Here is a 19,896-nt window from a genome sequence, read left to right as displayed (position 1 = left end):
GCAGGGCGCCATAGGCGGTGAAAATCAAGGCGCGATCGCATTCGTGCTGGCGGCCATATGTAAGAAGGGACGGTCCCATGATGGAGTATGTATATGTTATCCGCATGGAGTTTTGATTCTTTGGAATATATTTACTTTTAATGCTGTTACGATTTGGCAACCTGCCCCGATTTCCTTCCTCGCCTGGCTCACTAACTGGGAGAGCAAGGACAAGGGAGTGTGAGTGGGATGGGGCTCTGGCTTTGGCTATCTATGATGTGGTGCAACATATGAGAGGATTGGACTTCTTCTCAGTCATAATTCGGAGCCCAGCGAAGCAAGAATGATATGCGCCCTGGCCAAGTTTAGACATTAGAGTGGCTACACAAAACTTGTATTATCCTATGTCAGATGCTAAAATTCCCCAGAAACCGTGTCCAACGGCTATAATTAAAAAAAAGGATCGAAGAAAGAGAGTGAAAGAGAAGCTATCATAACGCACCAAACCCCGATATCTAGCGAACCAAGTCATGAATCGTCGGTGCCGCGGGCCATCACGGTCCCGTTTCGAGCACCGAATATGGGTATAATCAAGAATGAAACAAAAAGACATCGGCCTCTTATAATGGGTATGAACCGATAAGTAGTTGAAATGAGGGAACCTAGCCACAAAGAAGAACCACCACTCCATAGTTTGCGATGAACGCCCTCCCTTCCCCCCATAACAAGCGCCAGGATGACCTTCCGACTGAAAATACAAAACAAAGATGGTATGGAAACAGTATTAAAGCCAACTAAAGAAGATGGTAGGTCGTAACTAGTATGCCTGAACCGAGCAGGAATCAAGAATCGTGTAGAAGTTGTTGCTGAGCCCAAACTTGAGTAATTAAAAAAAATAAAAGTGATCGTGAAGACACGAAAATGATAGATGAAAGTGTAAAGGAAGAGAAGGGCTGCAGCATAGGCCGTTACATCATCCCTAATCTCGTCATACGTTTGTTCATTCGTGGCCGTGGAACCGGGCCCATTCCGGGAGGGAGTCTCTGTCCTCTAGGCAGTCCGATCGGTCGTCGCGGCGGACCCGGCGGACCCGAGAGGCCCCTATCACCAGGACGTTGCGGTAGACCCATGGGAGTGGGGGGGCCGCGGCTCGAGGCAGGCGAGGGTGGGAAGGTACCAGGCGGCGGGCGGGGGAAAGCCGGAGTCATCGGCGACATTGGATTGGTACGAGCGGGGGAATAGTCGGAAACCGGGCTTGCCAAGTTCGGGTCTGGCATTAATCCGTAGCCGTTGGCCATAGAGGGCGCCTGCTGAACTCGTCGCCACGCGTCTGGTTCGCAGTACGACTTCCCATCCACTTCAAAGTATCCGTTGGAAAGCGACATTCCGCAGTCGGCGCACCGGAAGCACCCGACGTGGTATTTGACGAGGGATTCATCCTCGAGATATTGCCCTTCGATGCCCCTGCCGCAGCTCCCGCATAAACTACCGTTAAGCTGGTGGTAGTGCAATTCGCAGTACGGTTTGTCGTTCAAAACATAGAATTCGGTAGACGTAAAAGGTTCTCGACAGGTGGTGCACACGAAGCAGGCCTTGTGATACTTTCCGGTGAGCCTTCCGTCAGCAGACGAGATGCTCTTACCCCGGATCTCCTCACCACATGCCTTGCACATTCCACGGTATGGTTGCGGGCCGCGGGATGGCTCACGTCTTGGCATAGACGATCCATAGGAACCTGGCATCTCACGGCCACGGCGATCCCCGTCGGCCAAATTCCTAGTACCTCCAGTCCTTAAACTTCCGCCGTAGCTGGGTTCGCTTTGGTCTCGACTCGATGCGTTGTAATTAAAACGGTCGACTTCAGCTTTAAGATCGAAATTGGGTCTGTCGTAGGACGCCGGTCCTTGTTGGCGAGGACGCGAAGCGCTTCGGCTACGACTAGAATATCTGCCGTCCCGGGACCGTCCCCTAGAACCAATCGAGGGGTTTCTTTCTAGTCGAGGTGGAGACTGCATCTCGGACATGGAAGCTTGTAGGTCGCTCATCAAGTCATCGATATTAGAGGTATCGGATGGTTTGCGCCCTCCTGACGGAAGCCGTCTGGAGGCGGTCCGGGGTGGGCTGGCCGTGCTGTTTTGGCTGTAGCTCGAAACAGCCGACGAGATAGATGCCGAGGGTGCGTGGTAGGGATTTCCGATTCCGAATTCCGCAGCAAGATCCACCGACGGGGTGCCACCCCTGCCCGATGTCCTCGGTCGGACAAGACTTTTGCGGGGTGGAGGCGGCCTGGACGTATCAGGCCCCAGCAGAGAAGATTGGCCATCTTCACCGCGTGACCTAAAGCGATCAGGGCGCGGGCCGGGCGCGGACGGAGTTCTCGTTGGGGGTTCGGCGGGATTATTAGACCTTGGAAAGGTCCCCGAGCGGCTATTTGTGCCGAAGGGCTCAGGTTCAAAGTCCTGCTCCTGCGGCGGACCAAAACCTCCATACCCGTTCTTCCTTGGGGCCCTTAGAGAGTAGGCGCCGGCACCGGAATTGTTGTTGCTCGCTGACGACATGCCTGATCTGTTGGAAGCAGCGGTGCCCGGTCGATCGATGCTAGAGCCCGCACGGCCGTAAGTGGTCGAATCTTGGACGTCCCTCGAGGGAAAGGCATTGCGCGGGGCACCCCTCTGGCCAGCCACATCAAAGGGCCCAGGTGCAATGGTATTCATCCGTTGCGAAAGGGTTGGCTGCTGCCTCTTTGGGCTCGACGGCGGGTATAACGGGTCAACATCATAGTCGTCTCGTTCGGAGAAGCCCCCATACCCACCCGGTCGTCGATTATCCTGTGACGTGGAGTCGAAATCGCTAGCAATGGTTGGCTCGAAGAAATCGTTGCCGCGACTACCAACTGATCGGCCATCGGGTGTCCTTGGTGAAAGGCTTCGAGATCCACTCGACGTGCTCACTGGAGTTAGTTGGCCAGGACGCATGTAACCACCGTCTTAGTTGGCATGTTAGTAGTTGTCTTCTTGGCCGGGGCTATAGATAGTTCTAGTCAGCTCCGACGGGAGTTTGCTTACTCGCAGCGTTCGTATCTACTCGAGGAGGAAGCCTCTCGGTCTTTGCTGGCATGGGCTCTCCGAACCTCGACCAGGACCCATTTGTAGTGGGCGAGGATGCTATGTAATGAGTGAGCTTGAGAGGAACTCGCAGTTGATCTAGGCGAAAGAACCCTTAGGAGAAAAAAAAAAAAAAAAAAAAAAAACATACTCTGGGGCTCGGGCTGACCACACAAGTGGTCACCCATAAGGGAGATTTCAATCTGGCGGCCACATGTCGAGCATTTTATCGTAGGCAAGAATGTTGATTCTCTGGGGAGCGTCGCCATGTTGCCGAAAATCCTGTCCTCTCGGCGTCAATCTTTGAGCTGGAGCACGCGGGACATCGGCGAGGGAAGGCCCCGGCGACTTAAAAAAAGAGAAGGTTTGTTTCGATCGAGATTGTATTAATTCGTTGGGATGGATGTGTAAGTCGTGGATTGCGGCCTCGTTACAGAGCGTAAATGACAAGTTTAAGTTTAGCGGGCAACGTCGGCGTCCAGATATCGTAGAGTTGCAGACGACGGATCTTTTCCTTCGTCGACAGTCCTGGGAGACACTGAGCTACTTTGACACGAGAAATGGAGACGGGCTGTCTTCGACGGAGTTCGTATGGCGGATATGTAAGGGCTGAAGATTTGATACCAACCCCAATGGATCACCCAAGGAAATAAACAGGTAAAAGAGGCCGGAAAAGCGCTGGGCGTGTTTCCAAGAATGGGATCCGAGAGGGTAAAGATGAGAAGTGCGGAGAGCTGGAGAAGATGTGCTAGCTGATACTGGATGTGTCTCGAAGTTGGAGAGGGTGTGCGGTCGAGGCCAACCCCCTGGTCACAGGCTCCGGGCGTGCGTTAGAGAAATGCACGGATGCTGGATGTTCCTGTGGCGTTGATGGACCCTGCGCCCTATTCCTCCGCGCAAGTGTGAGTACTTGCAGATGATTTGTATTAGTATTCTTTGGAACGGGTTCAAGTTGTCTCACGAGAGCAATTGGTCTGGCCCGTCTGGGGAATGGGAGGAGGAAAACGGGAGTCTTGCTGTGAGGTGGGAGGAGAGTTGGACCAATTTGACACGACACCGGTGGACGAAGATGGAAGATCAAAACTTGGCCCAGTTTGGCAGCGGGGCGGCGCGTGGAGAAAAGGGCGACACGAGAAACAGCCAGAGTGACCTGAGGATGTTGTGTGTCGTCGAGACTCGAGAGGGACTGGAGGTGAATGGGAGAGTCCAGAGGGAGGAGACGGACTCAGAGTCACAGTCGCTTGAGTAGAAGAAATACAAGTAAGTACAGCCAGTGCAACGTCTCGAGATTGACCTTGCACGAAGGAAATACTACATTTGATGCATTGCTGATTGTTTACATTGAATGCGACATGCCTCGATGGGCAAGCTCAGTATCGGACGGTGTAAGATGAAGAGCTGTTGGAAACCATAGGCATTGCTTGTGTTCGTTCGGCTTTACTGGTGTAAATGAGGGCCTATTCACAATATATCTGAGATGGATCCAAGATGAGGCACTCTCTTCGAGGAAGCTGCTCTGAGCGAATGACGGACCAGAAACGCTTGACGGAGGTTCAGAGACACGACAGGGCAATGAAATCAATACCGGCGGTTCCTGGGGACAGCCGGCCACCGATTCTTATTGCTTGCATCGTTTCTCCAATCAATTGGGGGATATCAACCATTCTCTCATTATCTCGCCGTCCTTAGATTGCCAGGACACTATAATAATTGCTTCATCCCTTTGTAACCTTTGTACAGGGAGCGAGATTTCCCCCGTGCTTGGTAGTATTCGACAGACCGCAACTCCACCCTTCGGACTAGTTTATTATTAAAATCCATGTTTCAATGCTCTCTTGGCAACGGGGGTCTTCGTGATTGGGCAACGCTTGACCAGGCTGGGATTAGCACGCAGGCGACGATGGACAAAGGAGAGAGTTGCAGAGCGCCACAACGGTGAGATATATCGATGAGCGGCCATCTGACCAGGTCCGTTGCTATCAGTTGTCCACTAACAAGCAGAAATGTGCGCTATCCATGATGGACGAAGTACGAAGTATATTTAGCACCTGTAGCATTCGCACTTGTACGAAGTAATCGTATGAATTAAGATTACTTCGTATCTAAACTATGAAGGGGTCCTTCATAATTGTAGGAAGTACACTCCGGCGGGATGGAATCTGGGCTTGGTCCAAAATGCAGATGCTAGATGAAGGATTCGTTTTTGAAATCACACTGGACTCGCTCCACATTGCACCAAACACTGATGTTTCTCTGCTGTCTTTGCAATGCGTTCGTTTCTCACCAACAATGACGGCAAGGTCAGAGTGAACTTGTCTACTTCGTACTTTCCACTTCCTTGTCCCTTCTCGCAGTATGCGTACCCCAGGAGTCCAGGACAGGGATTAACTGCTTGAAACAATCACATCCAAGTACCAAGATACTTGGAGATATGTGATTTAAACAGTGGAATACGAAGTACCTGCGTCCACATGTTGCATTCTGGAGTACGAAGTACACTACGCATCTCCTTCGTACTTCGTTTTTTAAAGTACACTGTACTCCGTAGTATCCATGTCGGGGACGTGCCCCGAGAAGTGATCAAATCGATTGGATCGTTGCTTCTAAGCCGGACGAGGCACAGAATCTGTGGCTGAACAGGTTCGTGCTCTCAGATTCGAGGTTGGTCGCTGCAACAAAGCGACCAACCACCGAGTGTATCTCGTCATCCGCAAAGTACTTCACATCTGCCTGTCCAGGAGAGAAGCCACATCAATAATACTTCATGTTTCGTACAGATACAGAAGCCGAGGGGTCCCTGCGCTTTTAGTACGAGGTAGCCATGCCAACTGATCTGCAAAGAACGCTTTCCTTCGGCAAGGGGGCCTGCTTTGTACTTCATACCTGCACAAACCCCTTTGTTGGCTGAATGGAGATGGTCGAAGTGTCAAATCGAGCTCACTCTTGAATTTAGTCTTTATTCTATAGGTTTAATTGCCGTGTCGACCCATGAAATCCACGCAAAGAAAAGAGGCACATTGATCGATAGATATGCTGTTGATTTCGCTGTTGATGGGCTATTATACAAGAGCGGTCATACAAGTAGATGACCACTCTTTACTTCCAATCCATCAATCAACATCACCATCTCACACGACTGTCCGGGGCAGGCTACGAAGTACAAAGCAGGCGAGAGACTGCCTTCCATGAGGGCATGTCTATGAAGTAAGGGGTTTCTACTTCAGGCCAGGGCTGCTCAAGTTGGACACCACCCATGACCATTTTGCAGGGAAATATTCATCCAGTCTTCAGCTGCAACATTGCCGTGCCCTCGGCCCCCGAAAATCATGGAGATTGCCAAAGGCACTGCCTCGCGCATGTCCGACCCATTCTTACTTTACCTCTTACCTGTCTTGACGATCATCGACATGGAACGCCGGAGAGCAGATCTGATGTCTCTAGTCACTTTTGCCAAAATATTTTATCTACCTCGTATTATGCCATTCCATGCATTCCACATTCCACACAGAGCCAAGAAGCCATTTTATCCGAAGGGCTTCCCTATGATGTCCTCTTCGCGAAATATATGCAGGCACTCCTGATCCGCCAGCCATTTGCGATACTATAATTACTACACTCGTCGACGGCATGACCAATCTGAGTGTCGAGGGCGTCCTTCTGTGCAGGAACAGTTTCCACCAGTTTCCATTCTGCACCGCTCCAGACTCTCGCCCTGTTACCACCACCCACACTTGTTATTATGTACAGGCTAAATTTGGCATGTGGGAGAATGGTTGCATACAAGTAAGAAGTAAGAGGAGATGGTTGGACAGGAACATCAAAGTTGGGCGGAGCGTATGAGAAGCGGCCCCGGCGGCGGCAACAGCGGATGGCTGTCGGTCGAGACTCGAGAGCATCATTGAGGCATCTTTATATCGAGAGGAGGCGCCAGCATGACACAATGCCGGATGTGGTTCAAGTCACGCGCAAGACTTCCCGATTTTCCATCACCACCCACCACCACCATCACCACCACTACGAAATATCCGTACTTCGTACGTGGCTTGTTCCTGCGTCATGGGGGCATGAGCAGAGTCTGTCAAAAATGCCATTCTGTGCGACCAGCGCTCTACAACTCCGTGCCTCCCGCTCATTACCTCTGCTTATACGTCGTATGCCTCTCTCCCATTCACCACGTTTTCGCGGCACAAGTTGTTGGCGAACTCCGCTTGCCTTAACCGGCCACGTCAACGACTTTGGCGGGGGACGCAGAGGAGCGGCACCTTATCACTCGCCAAGGGCCTCTCTCCACTCCACTACTTCGTACTTCTACTACAGTGTGCATGCATGAGCCTGAGGTCGTGGACACTACACGTCAAGCAATGCGCAATGTGGCCTTCTGCTTCTGTCCCCACAGTCTGAGGGACTCGGCAGGATCGCTTTTATTCGAGAAAGATGCCACGAAATATGTACGGAGGAAACATCCACGGGTATAAAAGCAAGTCCGATCATCGGGCTGGGAGTGCCTAGAAGGTGTGGAAGACCGATAGAAGCCCATTAGTCTGGACAACTGATGGATAGCGGGCGACCCCAAGCCTTTTACTTCATCATGTCCTTTGAGGGAGCAGTGCCGAAAGGCAAGTCTGCTGAGGTTGTAAATCTGTGTATTAGTATGAATGAAGGGCAGGGAAAGTGGTGAGCCAGTTGGCCCCTTCAATTGAGTGGCTGACGAGCGGAAGAGAGCGGGGATCTACCCTTGCCATGGCCGAAGTCGCCCCCTTACCTGTACGAAGAACGGTAAGGGAGTGCCCCATATTTTTTTCGGATGGCTCGGTGATTGTTGTGCCCTCGGAACGGGTGCCAGCGCCTATTGGACGCGAAAGGCTCCGAACGAAGACCAGCGGAATATTAGATCAAGAGCCTATCGCGGATATTCATTGAAATCTCCCCTCATGGAGCGGGATGAACAAAGGGCATGCAGCACTTGTCCATCTGCGCACTACTCCCAGACAAAAGTTCGCAGCCCGACGGGTTTTAATTGCGACCCGAGCGACCACTCCATCGGCGTCTGCTTCGTACTTCGCAGTCTTCGCACACCCCAAGGTGCTCCTTTTGTCCCTTCACCATCATCCCATCCACACGGGACTCGCCGTTAGTCGTATCCATAGGCTTCGACTAGTGTGTTCTACGAGGGAATTTGCACTTGGGATGGGGCAGAACTTGCAGAAGTTCGAGAGTCAATTTCCAGCGCGGAATCATCTTCCATAGAACCTCGGCTGGCGTCTCAGCTTCCTCAGCTAACAATACTATTCATTATCACGTACGAAGTACTGCAAATGGAACACGGCCAGATCACGATCCAGGCGATCGAATCTATCATTGATGAATATGAAGGATTGCAGTGTACATTACAAAGTACATGATGATGCCGCCTGTGCTGGTCGTCTCTGTCCCTGGTGTCTAGTGTAGTATTTCCAGGACAAGAAAGACTATTACCTCATGGTACTTCGGAAATCGTGCTTCGGACACTTAGTTTATGTCTGTAGGGTTCAATTATTATGGTGTGGTGTGTGTCAAAGTGCGCTGCCTCCAATTGTCCTCACGGTCCCCGGTTGTGGTTTCCCGTGCCAATTTCGCCAAGCCAACTAAAGCTCAATTATGACGTTTGGATTGGTCGAATTGGATCCGTGATTCGATCTGTTTTCAATGTTATCTCCATTTTGGCGGGGCAAAAAATGGGGGCGTTCCCAATTTCAAGGAGGGGTCTAGACTCTATTGTTGTCTTTCCCCCTCGGTTCAATTGATCAATCAATCGATCGGTTGTTGGGAGAGGGGGGCTCGGAGTCGAGACTCGGAGTCAATGATTGATCAGTAGATTCCAGCACACTTGGCTGTATGACAATTGCCTCGTGTACGGAGCAGAACTTGAAGTTCAAGTTTCTACGTCGCTGTTGACACGATCCTCTCGTGCCGTCTGGTGTGTTCATTTTGTGTTGTGGAGGATTCAAACCATAGCGGGGTCAAAAGAGTGGCCCCTCCTCAACTCGCGTTCCCACTCTCAACTTACACTACGCTCCGTCAAGTTCCTGCTTCCTAGTTTACTTCGTAGTGCCTGAGCAACGACATACGATCCTGGACCTCCTCACCGCCACGCGAAGTAAGAGTGCCCAAACTAGTCGATCTCTGGAATATACGCTAGTTTACGTCAATCACATCGTGTGCGGCAGTGGACACTCCTCCGTCAACTACACTACACTTTGACTACACTATCTTCATTGGACCAAGCGGGCCATCTTCACTACCGACGTGGCGTGCTCATGCAATTGATTCTTCCCTTGGGCCCCTCTCCTGTGCGTCTGCGATATTGTTGCCCTGATGCTACTCTTTTCTGCTCCTGGCTGTTGCCGCCTTTCCTTGTCTAGTGTAGTGTAGTTCTACTTCCATCGTTACCGACGCCGTGCTGCCTGCTTCGTACTTCGTACCGGCCACGAACGAAATCCGTTCCTGCTCACATGTTCACGCCAGGGGATCCGCAAACCCCCAAAGTATATATGAGCCGTCGTCTCCCCCCTTCTTCCTACAAACCGCTCCTCTAGCTCATCAACCGTACCGATCACCAGTCTTTGAGATATTTTCTTTCTCCCTACCCCTACTTCTAGTAGTCAATTTATCCACCTGCTCGGTGACAACCTTCTCGACATTTCGTCGTTCACATCTCACCCCCTCAACTCCAATTCTTGCCCAGCAATCGCGGTCGAGGAACTAGCTGCCTCGGTCGCCTCAGTCGTCAAGACGTTCTCCAACCTTCTTAACTCGTAAGTCTTGCTCGTTCTCCGAAAGGCCTCTCACAGATATGGCCTGTATTGTGACTTTTTTTTTTTTCTTTTTTTTCGTGCGTACTAACACTGTTGAATCTAGCGTGCATCATCCGTTCGCCGGAGCCCGCTGCTCTGCCACCGGCGCTTCAGCGGACTCAGTTGAGACCAAATAAATCGGTCTCTAGATATCCAGCGTAGCAATCTCATTTGCTCATAAATCTTCAAGAACACGTCAAACGGCCCCCTCAAACTCTCACAATGGCCCCTCACGCTGAGATTGACGCGAGCTCCGCGAACGGATTCGAGCACGCCGCTTCCTCCTCCTCCGCTGCCCCCAAGCAGCTCTTCATTGTCAATTCCCCCGACGTCGTCTACACCGACTCGGAAATCAAGTCCAAGTACACCTACCGCACTACCCAGGTCAAGAAGGACGCCAACGGCCAGTATGTCGCCACTCCCCAGGAGACCGTCTATGACTTCAAGGTCGAACGTAAGGTCCCCAAGATCGGTGTCATGCTTGTCGGTTGGGGCGGAAACAACGGTTCTACCGTTACCGCTGGTATCATTGCCAACCGCCGTGGCCTCACCTGGCAGACCCGCGAGGGAACCAAGAAGTCCAACTACTACGGTTCCATCCTCATGGGCTCTACCATGAAGCTCGGTACCGATGCTGAGACCAACCAGGACGTCAACATTCCTTTCCACGACATCCTTCCCATGGTTCATCCCAACGACATCGTCGTTGGCGGTTGGGACATTAGCTCCCTCAACCTTGCCGCCGCCATGGATCGTGCCCAGGTCCTCGAGCCCACCCTCAAGGACCAGATCAGGAAGGAGATGGCCACCATGACTCCTCTTCCCAGCATCTATTACCCCGACTTCATCGCCGCCAACCAGGAAGATCGGGCTGACAACCTGATCCCCGGTACCAAGGCTTGCAACGCCCACGTCGAGCAGATCCGAAAGCAGATCCAGTAAGTTCTCTCGTTTCTTGACACCGCGTTTCCCCACCCATTTCAAGTGGGTGACGTGAGGGTTACAAACATCTGACCATAAACCTATAGGGACTTCAAGACTGCCAATGGCTTGGACAAGGTCATTGTCCAGTGGACGGCCAACACCGAGCGTTATGCCGACATCATCGAGGGTGTCAATGACACTGCTGACAACCTCCTCAAGGCCATCGAAAACGGCCATGAGGAGGTCGCGCCCTCCACCATCTTCGCTGTTGCCTGTATCCTTGACGGCGTTCCCTTCATCAACGGTTCTCCCCAGAACACCTTCGTTCCTGGATGCGTTGAGCTTGCCGAGAAGCACAAGTCGTACATCGGCGGTGACGATTTCAAGTCGGGCCAGACTAAGATGAAGTCTGCCTTGGTTGACTTCCTCATCAATGCCGGTATCAAGCTCACTTCCATTGCCAGCTACAACCATCTCGGAAACAACGACGGAAAGAACTTGAGCTCCCACAAGCAGTTCCGATCCAAGGAGATCTCCAAGTCCAACGTCGTTGATGACATGGTCGAGGCCAACTCTGTCCTGTACCAGCCCCACGAGCACCCCGACCACACCGTTGTTATCAAGTACATGCCCGCTGTTGGTGACAACAAGCGTGCTCTCGATGAGTACTATGCCGACATTTTCATGGGTGGCCACCAGACTATCTCGTGAGTATCACCCAGATACTTGGTTATTGTAGACTCTATTAACACCCTGATTTCTAGGATCTTCAACGTCTGCGAGGACTCCCTCCTTGCCGCTCCGTTGATCATCGATCTCGTCGTCATTACTGAGCTCATGACCCGCATCCAGTGGAAGGCTGCTTCGTCTGACGGTGCCGTCACTGCCGACTACAAGGGCTTCCACCCCGTCCTCAGCATCCTCAGCTACATGCTCAAGGCTCCCCTGACCCCTCCTGGCACCCCTGTTATCAACGCCCTGGCTAAGCAGCGTGCCGCTTTGACCAACATTTTCCGTGCCTGTGTCGGTCTCCAGCCCGAGTCCGAGATGACTCTCGAGCACAAGCTCTTCTAGGTCTTCTCTTGACCACGAAGGCTCGGATGCTGCCTTCAAACTCGTTGCCATTCTTGAACCGACGTGCTATCTTGGTTGGACTTTTTTCTAGTTGGTTTTCAACTTACAAACCAAGTCTGACCTGCCGCTCACTTTTGGATGTTTTGGACAAGGAAAGGGATGGGGAGGATATTTTAACAGCCCCAAGCTAGCTATGGTTAAATATACGCTGTCGCTATCGGATATTTTATATTTATCACAACGTGACCTTGCCTTAGTGCTTAATATGTAATTGGTGTGATGTTGTATTGAATGTGGTTTCTGCACTGCTAGTTTTGGCACAAGTGAAGTAAGTATTGTTGGAAGTTGGTTCGGAACAATTCGTCATTAATTTTGATGAAATAATCTGTGTCATCCGAGACTTCGCTTGTGGGCATTTCAATCGATTAACAGAACAAGAAAAAAAAAACATAACGTTCTGTATGCTCGATTCCTATTCCTATCTAAGAATGTAAAGAAGATAACTTTAAAAAAAAAAAAAAATTAAGAAGTTCCCAGGTCTCGTTTCTATCTCTCGACTCTATCATTACCTATCATCTCCATCAGCATCGCCGACCGGGCTCATCCTCTATTGTCAAACGCCCACACCGTCATGGCACCTCCTCCATCTGTAAGTCTACTTGACTCTCGAAGCTCATGCTTAATCCACCCTGGCCTTCTTTCCCTCATTTTCGGCCTACTACCGTTCTCCGTCCCTAATGTCCGCTGTAGACGCCAGCACCAAAATTCATCTTCAAGACGCCGGGGCAGGGTGGCCAGACATCACGTACCGGCGTGGCGTCCCCACGGTTCACAACGCCGAGATTCTCAATACCCTCAGCGACGGCAGCATCGACACCCGCCCTTAGGCCGTCTCAGCTGTTCGTGCAGTCTACGGGCCGGGCTCGGGCACGGGATGAGATTGAGAGCTCGCCTCCTTCGTCCGTTAGGTCCTCCGGAGGACGGGCCGTTGATCAGGATCAGGAAACCATCGTGAGCGATGTAAGCGATGTGGGTGAGGATAACGGGAGCAGTATAGCGGCGGCGCCGGTGGACAGGGAAGTTAAGAGGAGGCGACTGTTCGATACGCCGAGTGGTCCCGAGAGGTACAGAGAAATCCTCCCCAGCAGCCCGGTGGATGATGACGAGGGTAATTCCCCGCCCACGATTATGAAGACCGACAGTGAAGCACAAGACTCGCCATCAAGCGTCCGAAGTTCCCTGGACCTTCCGCGAGAGAACCCCTCAGTGACCGCTCGCCAACCGTTATTCCAGCCCCCACCGCGATTCAAAGTACCAGATACGGAGGAGAACACCTTTCTGGAAGGTTTACCCTCAGTCTTCTCACCGCAAAGGAAAGGTGCCAAATACGTCGCCGGCGGTCTAGCTGCCGAGGTCCAGAGATGGCTGTCGCACATCAAAGGGTCGCGGAGCGAGGTGGATGGAGTGCTGAGATTTAGGGTTGAGGAGATGAATAAAGATGGGCGTATGTGCCTCGTACGAGGCCGGACGGTCGGAGATGGCCGTGAAGACGGAGTAGGTGGACAATCTGGGGGACATGAAATCGCCGTAATGCTTGCTGGGCAAGGTGAGATGACGGGGTTAGGGCATCGAGTAGCAGTGAAAGAAGGCTCTGTGATACAAGCTGAGGGATTGAGATGGAGAATCACTCTGGATGGGTTGGGGGATTGGGTTGTTGTTTGTGACTGGAAGGTTGCTATGCCGTGACGAAGTTTCATGGAATAGCTTCTCCATGACTTGATATTACTTTATACGCCATTTTAACGCGTGTATCTAAACCGCGCTTGTCCTGGAGACTACTAATACATGTTAGGATGAGCTGGATATGCAGCTCGTACATGGTATCAACGACCGGAACCAGCAGACCGCCCACTGTTGCCCCTAGCAGCGCCTGTGGATACACACACACACCCCGTTGTAATTCGCAGGACCTGGTGAGACCTCGGGAGGGTGCGCTGGCAACAATGCATGAAAGCTGTCCCAATAAATGGCTTTAAACAGGTATCGAAATTACCGGCCCTGTTGCATTGCTCGTGTCATCGCCAACCTCTTGCTGAATGGGCTTAGACTCCTCTCTCTCTGCTGGGTTTGGGCTCTACCGTGGGGCGGGCCCTGAGCTCGCGCCGATCGAGAGTCTTTTCCATCTCCGTATCCGTCCCTCCCTCTATTCATCTGCACGCCACGATCTCGAGAAGGGCCGGACCAGTCACGGTTCTGGCGTTGACGTCGCGGAGAACCGAGATCCCTTGTGCGGTAGTTCCGTGATTCTTCAATTCGCGGGGAGATGCTTCGCTGGCTAGCTGGACTCCGACGACGACGAGGAGCGCCGCGACTTGGTCGGTTGTCATGACTCGAGCCCCGGCTGCGGTTCGGGCTCGGACTTCCACCGTAGCTCCGGCTCCGGCTCCGGCTCCGGCTACGACTGCGACTGCGACTAGAAGCGCGTTCATAGCTGATACTCCGACTCAAGCTCCGAGTCAAGCTCCGATTCCCACCGCGGCCGCGAACCGGACTTTGACTATAGCTCCGGCTCCGGCTTCGATCGCGGCCTCTGCTCCTGCTCCTGCTTCTCTCTCGGCTTGGACTGCGGTCGGGACTTCTGGCGACGACCGAAGAGTTCCGAGAATCGCGAGAGCGATCATCCGCCGATATTTTGTTATCTTGTGGGGACCGCAAGTACTCTCTTCTCCGCGGAGACTCGCGGGAGGCATTAGTGGAAATGGTAGAAACAGACTCCTCAGACGGAGACCTTGACTGGGCCCTACGCGCCTCGGACTGTTTTATTATATCTTCTTCACGTTCCTCCTCTTCTTGTTTCTTCGCCCTTTCCGCCTCCCTCTTTGCTAGCTCCGCATCAGCTAGACCCTTTCTGGATAGCAGAAGGTAGGTTAGCCAAAAAAAAAAAAAAAAAAAAAAAAAAATTTCAAATACAACTTCGCCGCTTTAGCAGTGAGTGAAGATGCAAGTCGTGCTGTGAACTAGAGCGAACAGACCTTCTCTCGGCAGCATCTAGAGAGTCATTGGTGAGTTTTGGCATGAGCTTCGGGTTTCGAAGCTGCTGAGTCCTTGACGGCCGGGGCACGTACGGCCGTTCCTGGACTGGGGTTTTACACTCATATGAGTAGTGCCGTTCAAAGGATGTTAATACTATAGATCAAAAGAGAAGTGTTGGCAGATAACTTGGGGCGAGTGAGACTTATCTCTTTTCAGGCATCGCTGACACTGGACGTTTCCAGGAGTGGGCTTTCGCGGCCCTCCTCGGCCGCGGTAGACGAACATTGGGTGTTGCTATGTGTGTATCGGAGTGAATAGACTAGCTGTTGTTGATGAGTTTCCGATGGTAGGACTGAAATAAGAATGTTGTGTATCATCGAGGTTCTTACATTGACATCAACAAGACGTGTTGAACGGAAACTCGTGGTTGCCAAGTAAAGTCAATATCGGGGTGTGTTTTCCGGGTGCTACTATGCGCATACCTTGTATGAGTCCTCTAACGGGGCTTATCTAATCATACATCTACCTCAATTGCCAGGAGATTGTGTGGCATGAGCTTTCAGGCAGTCAGCTTGGCATCTATCTTGTCAGATCAATTTAATGATGTTGTTCCCGAGATACTTCACAACGCAGTGGAGGCTATTTTCTCCATTACAGAGAAGTCTCATATTTACGTTCGACCAAGAATGGTAGTGTGGGCGTTTTACGCGTAAACTGGAATCGGTACAATGTTACGAAGTACAATGCATCGATTTGCAAAGATCATGCAAACTCCTAGACGACTCGAAGTGTGGGGGATGTACGAATATATTAGCATATTAGTACTTGAGTACAAAGGTACACACAGACACACAGTATGAAGAGTGCGTTTGGGCGTTGTTTCCTCACACAATTTTACGTCTCTCTTTTTTTTTTTTTTTTTTTTTTTTTTCGCTGCTTTCTTTTCTCTGCCTGCTTTTTCGTTCGTTCCTGCCGCCTTTTTCTGCCTTTTTCTGCCTCCCTTATCCTCCAATCCGCTCCCTCGCTTCTACGAATAGTGAGCCGCCCTGCTAATCCTCTTATGCCTGAACGGCTGAACCCCATCCCAAATTTTATCCCACCTTACGTTCTTGCTCCCGTAGACTTGATGGGCGCCATCCACACTCAATTCATCGCATCGCATCATTTGAGTCGCCGTTCTTTGGAGCTGCACAATATGCCATACCCTTCGTTGCATCATGCCTCTTTGTGAACTTTAGACGAATCGTACCTTCGACTGTCCCTCGTCTACGATTTCTCGTCGGCGGCTGCTCTTTTTTCCCCTTTTGCCCTCTCAGCAACCCTATTTCGTCCAACTCCCCACTACCTCATCTCTCCCTCCCTCATCTAGGGAAAGCCAGCCTTGGAATACCATTCCCACTTTCATCAACGGCGAGACGATAAGAACGTAGCGGCGTAACGACACCGAAAAACGACAACGATGGCTGTCCGAGAACAACCATGATTACTTGCGAACCTTTCTGCTCTTGCCCGTCCGTCTTGATCTAGTTGCGTCTCGTCGCCCAGTGTTTCGCATTACGATTCCTTTCTACATTTTTCTTTTTTTATCTCAAGTTACCCTTATCACGCGTGTGGTACATAGTCGAACTAGAGGTAGAGCCCTAAGCTTCTGGCCTATTCCTAGTTGTCTGTTCCAAGTCCTGGCACTCTCCCATCATCGGACTGAGTTCTGTCCGCGGCATCAAAATGGCCACGACCAAGAGTCCATCCGGTGTCCCAAAGCCGTCTTTCGCAAAGGTAACCCCTCTCCTCCCTCCCCTTTCCTGCTTCGCGGTCGCAGTCTTCCCTCGCCTCTCGGACCCGTCCCTCCAACGCGCCCTCCGTGAGGTCCACTGAGATGACAAGACGTAAATTAACTTGAAAACTGCTCTTTCCCGACAGGTTGCCGCCTCTGCATCGAAGGATCCCCCCCTGGTTGTATCTTCGCGCCAAGTCACTTCTCCTCCAGGCCCGGTTTCTATTCCGCAAGCTATAATGCCAGTCATCGCCAACGGAGCGACCAACTATATGCGCCCCCGGCCCGGCTTTCCTCACCTGGGGGGGGCTACATCCTCCAAGGCTACGGGCCATAATGGTGGGAACATGGTGGACTTGGTGGGCGATCTCGTAACTGGGATAAGAAATGCGACGCTGGACCCTCGAGCCCCTAGCCTTGTCGTTAATGGAAGTGGCAGTTCCTTACCCGACAAGTTAAAGACAGCATCTGGCGGGGACTCGAGTCCCGACGATTCGCAAAAGGCCGATTCAACTTCCGACCTCGGGACGAAGCCGCCGAGCCTCGATGGCAAGAGTATCACGTCAGGGACGACCTTTGCTCTGGACGAAAAGGAATCATTGCGGCCTGATGATAGTGCTAGTGTTAAGGCGGCAGCCGTTGAGGACGATGACGCTTTCTCTATCCGCGGCTCTCTTCTTGCCGGTTCTCGCATGGGGTCCGACATTGCTGGCCGTCGCATTCAGCTCGAAGAACATACCGACAGGCGTACTTCTCAGCACAATGTGGGAGCGCCGGGTGCTGTTGTTCCTCAAGGCCCAGCAGGGCCGCCAACTCCTGCCGGCCCCAGCATCCCCACAGATGCGTTGAACATTATATATAGAAAGGCTCCTGATGAAAAGCTTCTCGAGGCTATGCAATCTCCAAAGGACCGGATTTTCCTTTTACGTCTCGAAAAAGACGTCATTGATTTCGTCCGGGATTCGAAGTATGATTTTTTTTTTTCCCTTCTTTTTCTATCTTGCGCTTCTCCTTTCTTGCGTTTGGCGCCCTCTATGTGTTAGGACGTCTTTTTCGCTTTTACTGACGAGTACCGTTAGGGAGCCTTACATGGACCTTCCGCCGTGCAATTCCTTTTGTAGGATGCTCACTCATAAGCTGGCTGACTACTACCATATGACGCATTCCTATGAACCGAGTATTGGCGCCGTGAGAATCTTTAGAACCCCCTTCTGCCGTGTGCCGCAGTCCCTCGCTAGCATCGCGGAATCTACCTCGGCTGCCAACACTCCGCCCCCGGTGGTTATTCCCCGTAAGATTATGCGACGAGAGGATAGTGGTGATAAGGCAGTATCCAGTGCTGGTCCTTCGAAACCGACTTCTGAGGCTGGCAGTGATGCCAAGGAGAAGGCCGCGCAACTAAAGGAGAAGTGAGTAGTTTTATCATGTCCCCTCTGACCGATGACCTATCGGTTTCTAACAGACATGTGTGTTTTTGTGCAGAATGACTCAGGAAGAGCGAGAGGAGGCATACAACCGCGCAAGAGAGCGCATCTTTGGCAGCTCTGAAAAGAACGGCGAGTCTCCGCAAGGTAAATCACACAAGCCCGACCCCTTTAAGGGCTACCGATCAAGTGAAGCGGCTTATCGGATGCTGACGCATGATATTTCTAGATAATGATAATGGAGTATCGCGAGCAAGCTCTGTTTCTGGGAAAGACAAATCTATTGGCGGAAGGAGAGGGAGGAACGAGAGACGTAGGCGCGATTCAGGTAGCTTTGAATCTCGCGCTCAGTACGCCGTCTACTACCCTCCACCCCAGCAGTCCCCATGGGCAGCTCAGCCACAGTATATCCACGTCGCAACGCCTCCATTCAACGGGCAAGTCCAACCGCCGTTCCCGAATCAAGCCGTGCCTGTCTATATCCCACCTGGGCAGAGTTTCCCGACCATGATGCCGAATACTGGCTACCCTCCGACTTATACGAACATGCCCCAGGTATGCACTTCCGTCTTCTGTCCCCAGCTTGTCTTCGTACGCGCTGACTCATTGTTCTTCACTTCCAGTATCCACCTCAACCGAATGCTCACCGCTACCCACCTCCTGGAAACACCGCTCCCGGTGTGTACGGACCTGCGGCCCCCCCGGGTCAGTCTCCGCCGACCCAGAGCTGGCAGTCCCCATCCTTTAACCCGCCACCAGGATCATTTTCTCAGCGAGTAAACGTCCCTAGTGCGCCTCCGGCACCTAGCCAAATGGGATCAGCGTCCGTGGGCATCCCTTATCTCTATGGGCAGCTTCCTGCAAACGCCAACCCTAATGACCCGAAGAGTCAGCATCCCATCCCCGGGAGCTACAATCGACACGCCTTTAACCCTAAAACGCAATCTTTCGTTCCGAATACCGGTATGGCCCCCATGCAAGGACAGATACCGCCATATGCCCCTGGTGGCTCGCACCACGGGAGTCCGCAAGTGGGATCTCCCCACCTAGCCTATGCCGGTTCTCCGTACCAGATCCCCATTGCCGGCCCACCTCCCGGTCCGCAGCAGCCTTACGGCGATGGGTATGCTATGGCCCGACAGGGTTCCAACAACTCGATGATGGCATTTCATCATCCACCTCAACATGTGCAGCACCCGCCCCCCCTTTCCCAGGTACCGCACCCGGCGATGGCACAGCATATGCCGCCAAATCATCTCGCACAACCACCTAATAAGCCCGCTACCGCTCCAGTTCCGTTGATAGCAGGGCAGGCGTTCAGCCACCTTCCGCCACATTATGGTAACCCTTCCACATTGCCTCAGAAGCCGACGTAACCCCGGCCCTTGGTACATATGAAATTGCGATGCTGGGGATACATAGAATTGATGACTGATTTTTTGAGGATGATGAGAGAAGGATGGGGGAAAGACGATTCACGCATGTGCTGGTGTTAAGGACTAGGAGTCAAAATCATGAGCACTACTTAAAGTACGGAGTCTAGGGAAACGGATACAAGAGCATTTAGGCGTTTGAGGAATGGACGGCAGGTGGGATATTAAGTCCACTCACCTTTTTTGTTAACCCTTTTCTTTTGCTTCATTTCCATTTACTTAATTATGTTGTTCATCTACTATCTGTCTCCAAATCGGCTCTTTTTTTTCTCCTCTGTAGTTCCAAGCGTCGAGGGATTGGACCCATTTTGTTCATTC

General features: G+C 52.0%; 4 protein-coding genes across 4 annotated transcripts; 3 read left to right on the top strand and 1 right to left on the bottom strand.

The window, feature by feature from the left end:
• Nucleotides 1–947: 947 nt before the first annotated feature.
• On the bottom strand, nucleotides 948–3,352 carry SAPIO_CDS2717 (LIM domain-containing protein; the record flags this gene model as incomplete). Its single annotated transcript, XM_016785667.1, has 3 exons — nucleotides 948–2,965; nucleotides 3,045–3,143; nucleotides 3,235–3,352. 3 exons carry the CDS (start codon nucleotides 3,350–3,352, stop codon nucleotides 948–950), a joined length of 2,235 nt encoding a protein of 744 aa, XP_016645043.1.
• A 6,786-nt stretch (nucleotides 3,353–10,138) lies between these two features.
• On the top strand, nucleotides 10,139–11,914 carry SAPIO_CDS2716 (Inositol-3-phosphate synthase; the record flags this gene model as incomplete). Its single annotated transcript, XM_016785666.1, has 3 exons — nucleotides 10,139–10,854; nucleotides 10,945–11,547; nucleotides 11,605–11,914. The coding sequence occupies 3 exons, from the start codon at nucleotides 10,139–10,141 to the stop codon at nucleotides 11,912–11,914; spliced, it is 1,629 nt and encodes a 542-aa protein (XP_016645042.1).
• Nucleotides 11,915–12,545: 631 nt separating this feature from the next.
• On the top strand, nucleotides 12,546–14,391 carry SAPIO_CDS2715 (uncharacterized protein; the record flags this gene model as incomplete). Its single annotated transcript, XM_016785665.1, has 4 exons — nucleotides 12,546–12,563; nucleotides 12,665–13,418; nucleotides 14,021–14,172; nucleotides 14,254–14,391. 4 exons carry the CDS (start codon nucleotides 12,546–12,548, stop codon nucleotides 14,389–14,391), a joined length of 1,062 nt encoding a protein of 353 aa, XP_016645041.1.
• Nucleotides 14,392–16,960: 2,569 nt separating this feature from the next.
• On the top strand, nucleotides 16,961–19,521 carry SAPIO_CDS2714 (R3H domain-containing protein; the record flags this gene model as incomplete). The annotated part of the gene is made up of 5 exons (XM_016785664.1): nucleotides 16,961–17,688; nucleotides 17,801–18,130; nucleotides 18,204–18,292; nucleotides 18,375–18,700; nucleotides 18,769–19,521. The coding sequence occupies 5 exons, from the start codon at nucleotides 16,961–16,963 to the stop codon at nucleotides 19,519–19,521; spliced, it is 2,226 nt and encodes a 741-aa protein (XP_016645040.1).
• Between the last annotated feature and the right edge of the window lie 375 nt (nucleotides 19,522–19,896).

This window comes from Scedosporium apiospermum (assembly GCF_000732125.1).
Source record: "Scedosporium apiospermum strain IHEM 14462 chromosome Unknown SEQ_SAPIO_0086, whole genome shotgun sequence".
Taxonomy (NCBI): Eukaryota; Fungi; Ascomycota; class Sordariomycetes; order Microascales; family Microascaceae; genus Scedosporium; species Scedosporium apiospermum.
The sequence above is the reverse complement of the archived record's forward strand: the minus strand, read 5'-3'. Positions and strand labels throughout refer to the sequence as shown.